The 19,059-nt window shown below is 37.3% G+C and overlaps 1 protein-coding gene across 8 annotated transcripts in view; it reads right to left on the bottom strand.

Moving 5' to 3' along the window:
• ROBO2 (roundabout guidance receptor 2) overlaps positions 1-19,059 on the bottom strand; it is a 663,217-nt gene that overhangs the window by 592,235 nt on the left and 51,923 nt on the right. For all 8 annotated transcript variants that reach the window (XM_044940048.2, XM_044940051.2, XM_044940065.2 and 5 more), the window contains exon 2: positions 1,223-1,549. In XM_044940048.2, coding sequence (XP_044795983.2) covers positions 1,223-1,549 — 327 coding nt within the window. The remainder of the gene's footprint in view (positions 1-1,222; positions 1,550-19,059) is intronic.

Here is a 19,059-nt window from a genome sequence, read left to right as displayed (position 1 = left end):
TAATACCATATAGCTTGTGAGTATAGTATCAGTTAATTGTAGACATGAGCCCATGAAATATTATATCCAGGACTCCCATTATAGCTATGTAAAGAAAAAAAAAAGACTCATGCATTCTGAAATACTTCAGTTATCTATGAACACCTACTGGTACATGCAAGAAGTTGAAAAGCACAGAATTTTTTAAAACTCAATTACTGCCATCTTATTCACAAATAATTCTTGATAAAATATTTCTTCAAAATAGAGAATACCAAAATCATATGATGCTGTTTCAATTGTGACACCAAATCCTTACGTACAAACCAGAAAACAAATCTAATGTATTTTGAAATTTGTTCTTGAAAACCATTCAAAAAATAAAGGTATGGAGTCAATTGTCAAATAGATGCAAAGTCTTGATATATTGATTTACCAGTGCTATTTGGGCTACATGATTAATAAACAAATATAATCTTAAGTGTCAAAGGCAGGACAAATCATTAGCTATTACTGATTATAAAATCTGAGCAAGATCTTCCTATATATGAACATTTTGACTATAAACAAAAATCACTTTTCTTCTCTAGTGTATTTTTAATAAAAAAAAAATATAATTGCTTTTGTTAGTATATTTTCCCCTACATGCCTTGGGTAATGATCTCTGAATTTACCCTGGAAGCAAAAGAGTTAATATAACCTAAAGAGTATATTCATTTTAAAGCTGCCCAATAAAAATTAGATATTAAAAATATGTATAAATATATTAAAATAGATACATATAAACAGAACAGAAATAGGTACAATAATGAATTTATGCATTATATTTGATGCCACGTTACACATAAAGTCTTTAACATTGCCGATCATAATACTTGATTATATCTCTCATTAAAAATTCAAATTTAAAATATGATCAGCATCATTGCCACCTTGCTTTAATATAATAATATAATACCCACACTCTTTCAATATATTAGGATGGCCAAAAATTTGTTCAGGTTTCTGTATGCTATATTGGAAAAATCCAAACAAACTTTTTGGCCAGCTCAATAAATAATTCTATTGCAACACCTTGGCTATACATTATTTTGATGAGCTTTCTCTGGAGAAGGTACAATACAAATTAGTCAAAGTGTTGACTTCTATTCTTTAGGTATTAACCACCCATGGGAATAAATCAAAGCTTACTAAAAATAAGTCAAAGTGCATGCCATTTATGAGATTCATTAAGTGTACTTACATGCCACTTCCAGAGATGCATTTCGACTCACTGCTTCACCAAGATAGTTCCTTGCAACACACACATAGCTTCCTTCATCCGGTTTACTTCTGCGCCCATGCACAATGCGCAAGAAGAATAAGGATCCGCTGGGCAGAAGCATCCTATGGGACCGGGGATCATCCTTGTCAGTCTCCACCCGCTCACCATCCTTGTACCACTCAATGGTGGGCGTTGGCCGGCCCTCGGCCTTACAGTTCAAAGTAGTGGGCTCTCCCTTAGAGACAATGACATCGGAAGGGTGCTCCACGATCCTTGGGGGAAAGTCTTCCTGGCGAAGACGAGATCCTACAAAACGGGACAAAATGAAGACAAGCATTAATATTTCCTTATCTATAGCTTTTGTTTCACTTGGGTTCACATGGATGAAATTAAACTATTCAATCATTCAAAATGCACTTACTACCATTTTATTTATGTTTCAGTCTTTTGTTCTTTATGCATCTCGTAAGTCACCCCAAGTTCCTTGTGGAACAAGACAATATAGCAATAAATTAATATTTCAATTCTGATGAGTTAGGTTTAACATGTTCCATGAGTCATTTCAAACAAAAGTAAAGACAGCATGAAATTTTCTTTTGGAACCAGTAAAATGGAAAGGATACTAAGATGAGTCACGTTAATTTCCTGTCCTCAAAGGGCTTACTATTTACTAAAAGAGAAAGTCAAGTGGGCAAGTACCTAGAATACACATATATAAACCACTTATCACGCTGGCATTGTGCTATGAGAACTAACACAATAAAAGACTGGAACATTATATACAAACAGTAACTAACTGCAATCAAGAGATGAGGAAGAAATTTACCAACATAAATTTCCCACAACTGTGGAAGAAGTAAGCAGCAGAGCCAGGATTTGACCCTAGGTATCTCTGACTGAGGAACTCAAGTTAAATCACTATGCTGAAAGAAGTGTTGCATGGCAGTCCAAGAAATGCATTATAGGAAAAGATCTGGAAAAGTAATCTCAACTTTAACTAGAGCATAGTAAGAGGTTTCCTCCCAAAAAAGGTAGCATTTAAATTGGGTTGTAAAGACAACCCACAGGATGGGAGAAAATATGTACAAATGAAGCAACTGACAAGGGATTAATCTCTACAATATACAAATAGTTCAAGTAGCTCAGCATCAAAACACAATTGTGACTCTATGGACTGTAGACCGCCAGGCTCCTCCATCCATGGGATTTTCCAGGCAAGAAGACTGGAAAAGTTTGCCATTTCCTTCTCCAGAAAAATGGGCAGACCCTACACAGACATTTTTCCAAAGAAGATATACAGATGGCCAATAAATACATGAAAAGCTACTCAACATCACTATTTATTAGAGAAATGCAAATCAAGATTACAATGAGATATCACCTCACATCAATCAGAATGGCTATCATCAAAATACCTACAAATGATAAATGCTGAAGTGGGTGTGGAGAAAAGGGAAACCTCTTACACAGATGGTGGGAATGTAAATTATTACAGCCACTGTGGAGAAGTATGAATGTTCCTCCAAAACGAAAAGCAGAACTACTGTATGACCCAGCAATTCCATGCCTAGACATATACCCAGAGAAAACATTAATTTAAAAATATACATGCACCACAATGTTCATTCCAACACTATGTACAATAGCCAGGACACGGAAGCAACCTAAATGTCCATCAGCAGAGGAATGGATAAAGAAGATATGGCACATATACACAAAGGAATATTACTCAGTCATAAAAAAGAATGAAACTGTGTCACTGGCAGAGAAGTGGATGGACCTACAGACTGTCATACAGAGTGAAGTCAGAAAGAGAAAGACAAATATCATATATTAACACATACATGTGGAATTTAGAAAAATGGTACAGATGATCTTATTTGAAAAGCAGAAAGAGAGACAAAGATGTACAAAACAAACACATGAATACCAAGAGGGAAAGGGCGGGGTTCAACTGGGAGATTGGAATTGACATAGATAAACTACTATGAATAAAACAGATTACTAACAAGAACCTACTGTATAGCATAGGGAACTCTAATTGGTATTCTGTGGTGACCTAAACAGAAAGGAAATCCAAAAAAGAGGGGATATATGTATATGTATACATGACTCACTTTGCTGTATAGCAGAAACTGACATACCAGTGTAAAGCAGCTATACTCCAATAAAAATACTAAAAATAAAAAGTAAATTGGGTTGTGAAGAATGAAAATAGTATGTCAACAGAAGGAGAAAAACATTCACACGGAAGAAACAGCATGAGCAAAAAGACACAGAAATGATAGTACATGTATAATATATTTCATAATCAGAGAGGAAGTTAATGTGGAAGGTGAGGGTGAAAGGCGGTCGTATGGCCAAAGACAACAGGGCTTAAAATAACATGATATGGAATGCGACTTTCATTCTATATGGCTCACTGATTTCTAGGAGGCGGTGACATGACCAACTGTGTATTAGAAAGATTCTCTATTAGGGAGGCAAAAAGACAGGGGAGTTACCTCAATATCCCAGAGAACAATAAAAAAGAACCTGACATTTAGAAACAACACTTAATGTTGAAAAAAGGAGGAAAATACAAGGTACGTCATAAAATAAACACAGAATTTGGTATTCCATATGGTAAGAGTGGCAGGTACCAACATCCTTCCTTTGCCTACAGTGAAAGCAGGACCATTAAAAGAAGAAATACAAAGAGAAGGACCCATTTGGCATTTTAAGACAAAAATTTTGCATAAAGTGTTGTTTTGAATATTTTAATTTATAAAGTGTCAAAAGTCATTATTTGTGGAAAGTTTCCACCAGCTGCTGCACCATCAGCTGCTGCAAATAATTCTAAAGGAAATGCTAAGACAAATCTGTCTGGAGATGTAATGACCATCTAGATACAAGCTGGTGCACTGGGACGACCCAGAGGGATGGTATGGGGAGGGAGGAGGGAGGAGGGTTCAGGATGGGGAACACATGTATACCTGTGGCAGATTCATTTTGATATATGGCAAAACCAATACAATATTGTAAAGTTAAATAAAATAAAATTAAAAAAATAAATAAAAGTTCTTACAATTTTCAAACCAATCATCTAATATTAGCATATTTCTTCTCAATAAACAAAAGTAATATTTACTCATCAATGTTCTTCCAGTTTACTTTCAATATTAATTTGAAATTCGTATTTTAATTTAATAAAGGGAATTTAATTTGGTAGTGAATGAACTTTTCCATTTCTGAAAAGGATTAACTTTCAAAGGTTGCTGATGACCATTTGTTGTCTCATCAGATTCTAGAAGGAACTTACACAGTACAGCTACTAGGTATTTAAAGCAAGAGTAATTTACAGTGCACAGGACAAAATTAAAAGAAAAAAAAAAAAAAAAAACAGAGACTCCAAGCATTTAAAAACGGACAGGGACTCACATCCTGAATCACAATAATAAAGAAGGTTATATACTATAAGCACTAAGGCCCTAAGGGCTTGCCAGGTGGTGCTGGTGGTAAAGAACCAGCCTGCCAATTGCAAGAGAACCTGCATCTCCATGTTTTAGACTGCTAATTTACTGCATCTCATAGTTCACTGCCTTATTAGGTAGTTGTCATGGACAAGGTCTGAACAGGACTTGAAACATACTAACACATTAAATTAAGTACAAGAGAATAGACTAATAAGGAAATTAAAGGCAAAACATCTAAAGAACTTGGCAATAGAATTTCGAATCCAGCATGCCCAGTAAGCTCTCAGAGAATTTTACTCACTTGTTACTATAACATATGTAAATTATTCTAGGGCTGTCACATTTAGGTATGATTCTAGTAACTTCACTGCTATAAAAAATTCAAAATCTATATGTAAGAGTTGAAATTATCAAACAATGGAAAGAAATTATAGGAGAAAATTTTTTATGACTTGCGTTTGTCAAAACCTTCTTGAATATGACACAAAAATCGTATGAAACAAAAATATCTGTCCTTGAAAAAACGATTTGAAAAAGGAAAAACAACCCCCAGAATCAAAAGTTTGCAAATCATATACCTGATAGAAGACTTATATCTAGAATATATAAAGAGCTCTTACAACTCAATAAAAGTGTAAATAACCAAATTTTTAAGTGGACAAAGAATTTGAAAAGACATTCATCCCAAAATGTAGACAAAAGGCCAATAAGCACATGAAAAGATGCTCAACATCATATGTGTCAAATGCAAATCAAAACCATGAGACACACTTCACATCCACTAGGATGGCAATAATCCAAAAAATGTAAAATGAAAAGTAGTGTCTGGAATGTTGAAAAAATCAGTGTCTGATATATTGCTGGTGGGAATGCAAAATGATTCAGCAACTTTGAAAAATGATCCAGAGTTCCTCAAAAAGTTTTGGAATTAACCTATGACCCAGCAATACCACTGCCTGGCCCATAACCCAAGAGAAATGAAACCTTATGTCCACACAAAAACCTGTGTATGACTGTACTGTAACATTCATAGCAGCATTATTCATAATAATTTTTTTAAAAATGGAAAGAACCCAATGTCCCTTAAAAGATGAGTGGATAAATAAATGTTACATATCCACATAATGGAATGTTATTCAACAGTAAAAATGATCAAACTGATCAACACTGATAAACACTTTAACATAAGTGAACCCTGAAAATATTATGCTAAGTGAAAGAAGCTGGTCACAAAATGATTCCACTTACAAAAATGCCCAGAATAGTTAAATTCGTAGAAATAAAATGGTTTGTGGTTGTCTAGGGTAGGAAATAGGGACAAGAGGTGAAGGGGGACTGGAGAATCTTTGGGGAGTGATGAAAATATTCTAAAATTGATAACGGTGATGGATGGAAAGCTCCATGAAAATAATAAAAACTATTATATGCTTTAAATGAGTAAAGTATGTATGGATAGTATCTCAATAAAGTAGTTCTTGAAAGTCATACATAAAGGCACTGTGAGAAAATTTAATACAAGGCACTGTAACAATTCAGGTTCACTCTGACCAACAATTGGGTTATTTTCCTCATTTACAGTTTTACGTTTTAAATGTAATCACCAGGGAGCAATAACAAATAGGGCATAAAATAAAAGGTCTTACAAGTCAGATAGGTGGTTGATAGACATGTAAGTAGGTAGATAGGTAAGTAGACAGAATTGGAAATATGCAAACACATTGTTGTGCTTTAGTCACTCAGTTGAGACCTGATTCTTTTGTGACCCCATGGACTGCAGCCCACCAGGCTCCTCTGTCCATGGGATTTTCAGGAAAGAATACTGTGGGTTGCATTTCCTTCTCCAGGATATCTTCCCAACCCAAGGATCTAAACCTGCATTTCCTGCATTGTCAGACTGTTTACTGCTGGGAGCCGGCATATTGCATATTGAGTGAGGATCTGGAATAGCTCAACTGGAATTCTATCACTGCCGGGAGCCAGCGTGAGGCACTCCGCCCATGACAAAGGTCATGAGGAAGGAGGCTCGGCATACGCAAAGGCGGGATCGAGCCTCAGGAGTCCCCCTGGAAATTCTCAAGCATCTACCCCCAAAACCAGAGTCTGCCTACTTTCTGCTTTGTGCTTTCACCTACACCTCTGACTTTACGGGGGGCTGTCTCCCACTACCTCTCTCTGAAAAAAGAGTTAGCTTACAGCTCCAGTTAATAATTTTTGGATGTGACAGTGTTTCAACCTACAAACTCCTTTGGAAATCCTCTAGCCTGCCTGAATGGGTTTTTCCGGCCACATGTGATTGTTCAGAGCCTCCCAACTGTGAGAGGCAGGAGATGTTCTAAACTGCCTAAACACAGATTCCTTTGAGTAGTTAAAAGATTGATTAGAAATTGTATTGGTGAAGGGTTTTTCACTTGTTGGGCCAATGTTTGCTGCTAAGTCTCCATACTCCTTACCTACTGTGTCCTTGGCAGTGTATTGATTGATATAATGGGTGTATAGAAATGTAAAATGCAGCTTTGTCCATTGCTTTTTGGAAGGCTGGTGCCTGACTTTGGAATAATCACCTTTAGAAAAAAATAAGTTTCTTAAAATGTTAACAGGCCTCCGGGCCAGAAGATGATGTCAATCACCTGAACTTTTGCATATGATAAGTTTGAAAGCCTGGCTTAGATTAGAACCAGGAACTGCTGTCCTTGCATGACTCCACCCCTTCCCCCATTATCCTCTATGCATAACTTAAGGTATAAAAACTACTTTGGAAAATAAACTGCGGGCCTTGTTCACTGAAACTTGGTCTCCCCATGTCACTCTCTCTCCCAAATTCCAGCTGAGTGTCCATCTGGAGCGCGGATGTCCTCTGCGACCATTTATTTGCCTGGGCTTCTAAGACCCACTCGAGAAGGTGTCTAAGGTGGGGCACCTTCCGCTATTCGAGAGGGCGCCTGTGGCCTCCGTGGTCAGAGCTAACCTGGTGTCACGGGTTATATTGATTTTCCGCGTAAACCAAGCCACTCAGCTTCTTTTCTCTACTGAATTTTCTTACTGAGCTATCCTTATTTCAGCCGCTTTTCTCCACTGAATTTCTTCACTGAGCTATCCTTATTCTATTACTCTTTATATCTTTGATGAATAAATAATTAAATAGGTCGCTGACGCCGTCCCCGCTTCGAATACCCTGGATCAGCCGGGGCTGGACCCCGGCAGTTTACCACTGAGCATCCAGGGAAGCCCATGCAAAAACACAGTTTCAATGTAAATTTTAAGATGTTATTAAAAGTGAGGGAATTAATTTTGAACTCTCTTAAATTCAGACATTACACAACCTTAGAAGTGACCTGTAAGATGAATAAGCCTTTGATAGGTCTGGGAATTCTTTTGAAATTGTGCATAAAAACGGGTATTTTTTTGTGGGCAGGAGGGAGAGGTGGCTAGTGGGACAACAACATTCAATAAATTTTCAGAGGTCTGAGGCTTTAAAATTACGAAGAATCACTAAACTACTATGACCAAAACAACCCCATTGTTTGTTTAAAATACAAAAACAAAAATAGCTGAGTTGTCAGCTAGTCAGTTCAGTTCAGTTCAGTTCAGTCACTCAGTCGTGTCCAACTCTCCGACCCCATGAATCGCAGCATGCCAGGCCTCCCTGTCCATCACCAGCTCCCGGAATTCACTCAGACTCAAGTCCGTTAAGTCAGTGACGCTAGTCACTGGGGATTGAAAACTGAACAGTAGAGGGGGCTGTTCATTACATGAAATGCTATTAGCCTCTAAAGCTTTGATATCCAAGAGGACATCAGAAACACAGGATCCCCAGCCTAATCCCAGACCCAGAGCATCAGAATCTACATTTTAAAGATTCCCTGGCAATGCATATGTGCAAAGTTCGAGAAGCACTGCTCTAAACAGTTTTCATGTGATCTTGAGCTAAAGCTTAACATGCTTTACCTGTTGCTTAAAAAAAAAAAAAGTGGAGGAGGAACAAAGAAAAAAGCAGAAGGTGAAGGAAGAAAGAGACCATGTATTGCCTACAAAGCTTGAAATATTGAGATCTGACTGCAGAAAAAGCTTACCAATCCCGCTCTAGAGCACCTGTTTACTAATTTCCAAAAATAACTTTGGTTTATTTTTTATACCGGACCATAGAACTTTCTTCTCCAGATTTCACATGAAAAAAAATACACTTCAACAGAGGAAAAAAACACTTTGCTCATATCATGGGAAATATTCAGGATCTCTATTGGTCAGACAGCTAAGCACTGCATCAGAATAACTATCTGCAATTCTAACTTTGCTTGCAGTTAAAGCACGTCTGAACATCATTTTAGATCTCAGTTATGAATTGTGCAATAAAATAGCCAAGTTTTAATTTGTATTCAACAGTTCTTAACTATTATAAAGACATAGAAAATGAGTCACAGGGCACTATAGGTGAATGTTCAAATGTTTATTTTTACCGTATAAGCAAGTAAGCTATACAATAGTGAAGTGACTTGTCCATAACTGAATAGCTGATAGAGGCAGCATTAGAACTCCAGGCCTTTCATCTAAAATGTATTAGGCTTTTGAAAATGCTAAAGTTTAAGTGAAGCATGCACATGACAATGTGACTAATTGCGAAACCCCTTCCAAAACTCATTTTAATAAAATGAGTCAAATAAATGACTCTAGTGGCAATATAAGGACTTCCCAGGTGGTGCAGTGGTAAAAAATCCACCTACCAATGCAGAAAATGTGGGTTCAATCCCTGCGTTGGGAAGATCCCCTGGAGAAGGAAATGGCAACCCATTCCAGTGTTCTTGCCTGGGAAATTCCACAGAAGGAGGAGCCTGGTGGGCTGCAGTCCATGAGGCTGCAAAGAGTCCAACACAACTGAGCAACTGAGCATGAGCACAGTGGCAATACAGCCAGAGACGATTTTGTTTTTTCAAAGCGTGATTTTCAGACTATCAGCATCAAAATCACCTGGGATATTTCTTTAAAATGGAGATTCTTGGTCTCTACAAGTGGAAGGGTCTGAGAAGCTGCAGTTATAGCATGCCTACTAGGAGAAGTGCATGCACTTAGACCTGGCTAGATGCAAGCACTCCACAGAAACATCAAATTAGTAAACTGAACAAACATATATCTTTGAATAGTCTTCTAAGCACCCAAATTTACATAATGGATTATTTCTGCTTCTCAGAGACTCTCAAACAATCATTTTGCAATGATTTTAGTAAAATATTTAGTAAAAAAAAATAAATTTAATAGTTTATTAGCACTTTAAACTTTGAAGAATTAGAGGTGAAGTAAAAAATCATTAATTCATGAATATATTTCAAATTAATTTTATTTAGTAAAAAACCACTCATTTGCAGTGAGTGCTATAGAACTATGTCTTCAGAATAAAATAAAGGAGGACAAAGCACTTAGAATACTTTTGATTCCATTTCTTGTATTTGAAAGTAAACTGCTTCTGCCTCCTTATTCAATTGGAAAATATTATTTCTTGGCTCTAAGCTTTACTTTTCATTCATATATTCAATAGTTATATCTAGTTAAGCAACACTTTTCAAACTTCTCCGAATTTTCCCTCCAATAAAATTTCTGCGCAGTGGCTATTTTTCTTACATATATTATAATGCGTGGCAACTGTGCCTCAGATGGTATCAAGAATTCTCCTGCAATGCAGGAGAACCGGGTTTGATCCATTGGTTGAGAAGATCCCCTGGAGAAGGAAATGGCTACCCACTCCAGTATCCTTGCCTGGAGTATCCCACGGACAGAAGAGCTTGGTGGGCTAGAGTCCATGGGGTCTCAAAAAGTCAGACATGACTGAGTGACTAACATTTTTACTTGCATAAAAATATGTTTTAACAAACTATTTTTTAAAAAATAGTAAAATAAGGTGACAAGATTTTTCTATGATTATTCCAGTTCTGCATGTGACCAGAGATACTTCCTGAAGGTATCCCCCCACCAGTTTGAAAGGTACACAGTACAACATGGAAAAGTGAAGCTTGGATGACCCATTACTAAAAAAGAGGTGGTGTGGTAAGATTAAAGGAATGGATTGCTGCTGCTGCTGCTAAGTCGCTTCAGTCGTGTCTGACTCTGTGTGACCCCATAGACGGCAGCCCACCAGGTTCCCCCGTCCCTGGGATTCTCCAGGCAAGAACACTGGAGTGGGTTGCCATTTCCTTCTCCAATGCATGAAAGTGAAAAGGGAAAGTGAAGACGCTCAGTCGTGTCCGACTCCTAGCGACCCCATAGACTGCAGCCTACCAGGCTCCTCCATCCATGGGATTTTCCAGGCAAGGGTACTGGAGTGGGGTGCCATTGCCTTCTCCAAAAGGAATGGATTATTGACAGGCAAATATTTATGCCTCACTTTTACACGATACAAATCAGATGACCAAAGACTCACGATTTGGTTTAGATGATTAAAAGAAATCACACATACAGATGTAGTAAGCATCCAGTATATCTTCTATTTCTCTTCTATAAACTAGTACAGATGTTCTTTCAAAACATGACTCTTAAAATGAATCACATTGACAAGTATCTCTTTTCTGAGGTCACTCTTATGGTAATTTTTTCTGCATGGTAAATTTTAGCTAGACCAGGCTGATCACTTTACACTAGATTTCAAAAGGATTAAAGCTGTTACTGGTTTCCATTTTACCAAAATAAACCCTATTCAAAATTTCCTCCACAGAAAGAAACATATCTCAGTACCATTACTAATGCTATCCACATTGATCAGTGAGCTAATCAAGTCTGTACTTAGAACTTTACTGTCCTTGAATTTTTCCTGATGATAAAGTTCCAGTGTACTTCCTTTGTGAGAGAGGGGAAATACAAAAGGGATATAAAAAACTCTTTTTCCTATGATGTGATAAGATGTGGTGAGAAAGCTTATGTTTGGAAAACACAAAGGCTGTTTTATGCATTCGAACCTTATTAAGACTCTCTCAGGAGATGATCTAATTTGGCAATGAACTAAAGACATAAAATTCTTGTTTCTTCTGGAAACACAGCAGTGCTTTTTTTTTGTTTTTTTTTTTTAAAGTTTAAACTAGAAAAGATATCAAAATTAAATTGAGACTGATAAATACTACTTATTACAAAAATTCTAAATGGCTTTTAATGTCATAAAACTAAAGGGCCAAGGGTATGAAAGGGAATTGACAAAGACTGAAGACAATTTAATCTCAAACTTGGCAGCCTTAACCCTGAAAGTTTCAGTTGTACAGTACGGCATCTAGTATCATCCCCACATACCCCATCTTCTAGGTTCAACTAGGTGAAACCCTGAGCTACCAGAGACCCTCTTGTCTAAAACCCCATTTTATAGTTGAGAAGGAGGGAAAAAATACAGAAACAATAATCGAAGTTTCTTTCCCCAAACCTGAGACTAGAATACTTTGCCTTAGCTGTCAGTCCATGCTTTGTATTTCTTCTCTATCACTCCTCCTTCTTCCATATTTTGCATAAATCTAAAATAGAAGGTCTATAATGAAATATCACCTCATACCAGTGAGAATGGCCATGATCAAAAAATCTACAAACAAGAAATGCTGGAGAGGATGTGGAAAAAAGGGAACCCTCTTGCACTGTTGGTGAAGATGTAAATTGATACAGCCACTATGGCAAACTGGATGGAGATTCCTTAAAAACTAGGAATAAAACTATCTTCAGTTCAGTTCAGTTCAGTTCAGTTGCTCAGTCATGTCCAACTCTTTGCGACCCCATGAATCACAGCACGCCAGGCCTCCCTGTCCATCACCAACTCCCGGAGTTCACTCAAACTCACATCCATCGAGTCGGTGATGCCATCCAGCCATCTCATCCTCTGTCGTCCCCTTCTCCTCCTGCCCCCAATCCCTCCCAGCAAAGGAGTCTTTTCCAATGAGTCAACTCTTCGCATGAGGTGGCCAAAGTACTGGAGTTTCAGCTTTAGCATCATTCCTTCCAAAGAACACCCAGGGCTGATCTCCTTCAGAATGGACTGGTTGGATCTCCTTCCAGTCCAAGGTACTCTCGAGAGTCTTCTCTAACACCACAGTTCAAAAGCATCAATTCTTCGGTGCTCAGCTTTCTTCACAGTCCAACTCTCACATCCATACATGACCACAGGAAAAACCATAGCCTTGACTAGACTGACCTTTGTTGGCAAAGTAATGTCTCTGCTTTTGAATATGCTATCTAGGTTGGTCATAACTCTCCTTCCAAGGAGTAAGCGTCTTTTAATTTCATGGCTGCAGTCACCATCTGCAGTGATTTTGGAGCCCAGAAAAATAAAGTCAGCCACTGTTTCCACTGTTTCCCCATCTTTTTCCCATGAAGTGATGGGACCAGATGCCATGATCTTCATTTTCTGAATGTTGAGCTTTAAGCCAACTTTTTCACTCTCCTCTTTCACTTTCATCAAGAGGCTTTTGAGTTCCTCTTCACTTTCTGCCATAAGGGTGGTGTCATCTGCATATCTAAGGTTATTGATATTTCTCCCGGCAATCTTAATTCCAGCTTGTGCTTCTTCCAGCCCAGGGTTTCTCATGATGTACTTACTCTGCATAAAGTTAAATAAGCAGGGTGACAGTATACAGCCTTGACGTACTCCTTTTCCTATTTGGAACCAGTCTGTTGTTCCATGTCCAGTTTAACTGTTGCTTCCTGACGTGCATATAGGGTTCTCAAGAGTATGACCCATCAATCCCCCTACTGGGCATAAACCCTGTGAAAACCATAACTCAAAAAGACAAACATACCCCAGTGTTCACTGCAGCACTATTTACAACAGCCAGGACATGGAAGCAATCAAAATGCCTATAGACAGATAAATAGATAAAGAAGATATGATACATACAAACAATGGAAAATTACTCAGTCATAAAAAATAATGAATTTGAGTCAGTGGAACTGAGGTGGATGAACCTAGAACCTGTTACAGAGTAAAGTAAGTCAGAAAGAGAAAAAAAAAAATACTGCATATAACACATATATACGGAATCTAGAAAAATGGTACCAGTGATCCAATTTGCAGGGCAGGAATAGAGACAAAGACAAAGAGAACAGACTTGACACAGCAGGGGAAGGAGAGGATGGGACAAATGGAGAGCGTAGCATTGAAAATATACATTACCGTATATAAAACAAACAGCTAGTAGAAGTTGCTGTAGAACACAGGGAGCTCAATGCAGTGCTGGGTGACAACCTAGAGAGGTGGGGTAGGGGGAGGGCGGGAGGGAGGCTCAAGAGGGAGAGGCTATATGTACACTCAAGGCTGATTCATGGTGTTGTATGGCAGGAACCAACAACATTGTAAAGCAATTATCCTCCAATTAAAAAGAAATTTTAAAAAATAGAAAAAGATATAAAAGTCTAAAATAAAAAGTCTCAGCATTTCCCTGATGGTCTAGTGGCTAAGACTCCATGCTCCCAATGCAGGGGACCTGGGTTCCATCCCTGGTTAGGGAACTAGTTCCCACATTCCACAACTAAAGATTCCATATGCCACAACTAAAACCCAGCATGGCCAAATAAATAAATTTTTTTTTAATAAACTAAAGTCTTAAGTACTAGATTTCTGTTATTGGGTTTTTTTTATTTGTTTTACTTTGCTTCACTTTTTTTTTCCTTGCCCTTGTGTCATTAGGGATGTGACCTTAAGCAAGTTACCTAAATTTCCTTATGGTACCATTTCTAACCCCAAAACTGAGGCAACTAGAAGAGGAAATTGCGACAAGTTCATTGTTTTATAACAGGATTACACTCTTTATGGCTGTCACATCATAATGGACATACCCATAAGAAAAGATAATAGGTAGCAATTTAAATTTACTACCACAGAGGACATTTTTAAAGATACACACTACAGATTAATGTTCACACTTTTAATATAAGTAGAGATTGGAAAGGTTTGCCTGTCATAGGTGTTATGTCCACTATCAAAAAGCAATGGGTGTCAAAATGCTTTCTTAGAGCACCCTCCAAAGGTTATCAATAATTTAAAAGCTTATGTTTAAAAAGCAGTTCATGTAACATCTGGCATTTCCTCTTAAAGTTCTGTTAAATTTATTTACATAGCCAATAAATACACAGTGCTATAAATCATTTAAACCAAAGACCAACTGGCAAAGCATAGATACTTATCTTATAAGTAAACTGCCCATCAATTATTTATAATAGAAACTCAGTCAAAGATATTTAAAATCTCCTTCCTTATTCAGTGTGAATATTTGCTACTTCAGGATAAGGTAACTAAGGCTGACTTCATAAAACGTTTTCTCTGAATTTCACAATTGTATTTCAGGTTTTTCTGTGTTCTTAGAAGAGATTACTGAAAATATTAAAAGTGGAACACGTATTCCCTCTTCTTTACCGCCTCATGTTATTCAGTGTCTTAATTACAAAGGTTTTAATTTCTCATTGTAATATTTCATTTATCTGGCTGCCTACATCCAATGCACTGAGCCACTGACCTCTTGTGAGCAGGTGGGCCCAAATGACTGAACACCAGAGGGAAGGCAGGACTAGTTTGGGTAAATTAGAAACAAAAGCAGAAAGCAATCAAAAGCAGAGGTTAAATACATGAGAATACCTATATATAATTGAAGAGAAATTTTGAAACCACAAGTCTCTAAGTTTCCAGTAAGCTTATAGTAATGATTTCCTCCTGAGAAATAAAAAATAATAATTTCCTACTTTATAAATTCATTTTCCAACAATTCAGTGAGGAGATAACACATTAACCTGGACATTCATCCAAAACTATTTCAAATCAATCTGTTATGTCTTCCCATGGTTGAAGGCATTCTTTAAAGAGTGATTTGCCATCAAATCAGAGGTTTCCATGGGTTATGCAGATTTGCCTTATAGTGATAAAAACAATATTTCAGAAAGATATCTTTGAAATTTAGCTTCTTACTGTCATATTTATAATATTTTCATGTGGTTTAAAATTGCATTTGGCTTTACAAAAGATGATGCAATGAAACAGTCTCCAACCTCATTGAACTGTTTAAAAATGTTTAATTTTCTAAAGACCATTGGTATTTATCTGGTGCAGACCATGAATGGGTTTCCAGAAAAAGACATTCTACTTACATAAACTCCTAATAGGCTGATAACATTCTGGCCTTCTATTTCCTAAGCACTTATATTCTGAAAATTCGGTAGCAGTCACATTCATCTCAGCAAATGCAGAGCCAAAGGTCCCAGCGTCACTGCCACGAACACCATTCCTACCAGCTCTGATATTTTTACACCTGTGCAAAGCTTTGCTAAATATTTAGTTTCTGATAAATTTCTCTAAAACTCGACATAGTTTCCTCATATCTGAACTATTTTATTTTAAAGTTAAATTGAGATTCAATAACCATTGTGAAAAATGTAAAGTTCATTTACTCGATAGTTTACTAAGGATTTTTAAACAGATTAGAGAATGCTAATACAATCCAGAAATTTTCTTTAAAGAATAATGCTTATGTGTAAATCATTACCCCCAAAATTACAACTGTCGTAATACATAATGTCATATATATTAGCTGTATCATCTCAAAATCATATTCACAATGATTAATTTTAGACTTGTTCACTTCTAATTGCCATCTGACTACCGAAGAAGTTGTCCTAACATATGAATCTCCTTGTACTACACCATTATCTTTTTAAAATATGGTTCTTAAAACATGGATTACCTTATGTGGAATAGAAGTAAAATATGGAACAGAGGATGGCACCTCAGATATTGGGAGCAAAATTTTGTTTGCATGTATATATGTGTTTAAAAAATAATAAAGCATAACTTCAACAATTAACATAGATTCTCTGTCTGTAAAAGGAGTCTAACTTGCATTGTTCTTGTCCAAAGGCAAGGCAGGTGTATAAAACCAGGCAAGTTTCTTACCCTCTGCACACCTTGGTTTCCTTGTCTATGAAACACTGCAGTACCGACCTAATTTTGTTCTGAACACTACGTGAGATTTCTCAATGTGCTGAGCACACAGTAAGCACTCAGTGAATGTTCACTAATATTAATATTACTATAATGTATACTAGTTTTATTAGATAATGTCTATCACTATATTCACAGGAATCTGTGACCCCACAAAGCCAAAGACTACCATCTACAAGACAAATACAAGAGTAAGTCATTTTTTATGCAATAGTAAGTCATTCAAAAAACAACTTCAGCTTCTGCTTATCTCTCTATTATGATTTTTCTACTACTGCCTGTTATTACCCACAAATCAAATTGAAGTGAAAGTCGCTCAGTCATATCTGACTGTTTGCAACCCCATGGACTATACAGTCCATGGAATTCTCCAGGCCAGAATACTGAAGTGGGTAGCCTTTCCCTTCTCCAGAGGATCTTCCCAATCTAGGGATTGAACTCAGGTCTCCCACATTACAGGCAGATTCTTTAACAGCTGAGCCATAGGGAAGCCCAAGAATACTGGAGTGAGATGCCCAAGAATACTGGAGTGGGTAGTCTATCCCTTCTCCAGCGAATCTTCCCAACCCAGTAATCAAACTGGGGTGTCCTGCATTACAGGCAGATTCTTCACCAATTGAGCTATCAGGGAAATGAAATGCAGAGTAATTTGTAAACCATGCAAGGTCAAAGGTCAATCAAATCAAAGATGATGCTGAATAATATACCTTACCACATTTTAAGGCAATGGCACCCCACTCCAGTACTCTTGCCTGGAAAATCCCATGGACGGAGGAGCCTGGAAGGCTGCAATCCGTGGGGTCGCTGAGGGTCGGACACGACTGAGCGACTTCACTTTCACTTTCACTATATGTTTTCAACAACTCTGCATCTTATTTGTCACATACTTTATAAAGCTCCAAAGATGAAAATATTAGGTGCCCAATCAATATTTTATATGAATGCACGACTATATCACGTTAGCCATTCTATCACTGGAGCTATAGGTAGCTAGATTTTGATAGAAAAACTCCATAACAACTAAAGACTGCTTCTACTCTGTTTCATGACAAATTGGATGGGGGGTACTTTAGTACAGGCATCACTGTCTAGGCATGCTGAAGAAATTACCTGTAAATTATATTCATTGGAACTTAATTAAATATCAATATTTAACAATTCTTTATGTCTCTCTATTTTATTGAAATAGGTTACACCAATACTGATAACTCTTCTTAATGTTAATCTTCAAACCATTACGTGATTATTACATGGGAAGAATCTATCTTTTGGCTACTTTTCCATTATAAATTTAATAAGAAATAAGGATTATCAAAAGCATGTTTTGAGGAAACAACACATGATCTAAATTAAATGACAAACAGAAGTATTATCAGAACACTATCTTGAAATTAACCTTTGCCTAGTTTAAGGGCTTCCCTGGTGGCTCAAACAGTAAAGAATCTGTCTGCAATGTGGGAGACCTCGGTTCAATCCCTAGGTTGGGAAGATACCCTGGAGAAAGGAACGGCTACCTGCTCCAGTATTCTGGCCCCGAAAATTCCATGGACTATAAAGTCGATGGGGTTGCAAAGAGTTGCAGAGTGGGACACAACTGAGCGACTTTCACACACACACTTAGTGTAAAACAGTGGTGATAACAAAACCATTTTCCCCCTTTTAAAGCAACATATGTCTTCCTTGAAGTCTCTAGATTACAATTTTCATGACATTGTGTACCATTAAAATAAGGGCAAGGCCTCTTGCAATTAAAAAGGAAAAAAAGTCAAAGATTAAAGATTGTTTCTTGCATAGTGGGAACAGCCATATTGTATTAAGTTTTTCTTACTGCCACACATTGGCATGTTGGAATTTTTCTTTCTGAAGCCAATACCTTGAAGAGTAAAAGAGGTCTGTAAAGGTATCTGTCCTTTATTGTGCCCATCTTTGCATGAAATGTTCCCTTGGTATCTCTAATTTTCTTGAAGAGATCTCTAGTCTTTCCCATTCTGTTGTCTTCCTATATTTCTTTGCATTGATCGCTGAGGAAGGCTTTCTTATCTCTCCTTGCTACTCTGTAGAACTCTGCATTCAAATGGGTATATCTTTCCTTTTCTCCTTTGTTTTTCGCTTCCCTTCTTTTCACAGCTATTGGTAAGGCCTTCTCAGATGGCCATTTTGCTTTTTTACATTTCTTTTTCTTGGGGATGGTCTTGATTCCTGTCTCCTGTACAATGTCACAAACCTCCATCCATAGTTCATCAGGCACTCTATCAGATTTAGTCCCTTAAATCTATTTCTCACTTCCAGTGTATAGTCATAAGGGATTTGATTTAGGTCATACCTGAATGGTCTAATGCTTTTCTCCACTTTCTTCAATTTCAGTCTGAATTTGGCAATAAGGAGTTGATGATCCGAGCCACAGTCAGCTCCTGGTCTTGTTT

The sequence above is a fragment of the Bubalus bubalis genome, chromosome 1 (genome assembly GCF_019923935.1).
Source record: "Bubalus bubalis isolate 160015118507 breed Murrah chromosome 1, NDDB_SH_1, whole genome shotgun sequence".
Taxonomy (NCBI): Eukaryota; Metazoa; Chordata; class Mammalia; order Artiodactyla; family Bovidae; genus Bubalus; species Bubalus bubalis.
This window is presented reverse-complemented; position numbering and strand designations above follow the sequence as displayed.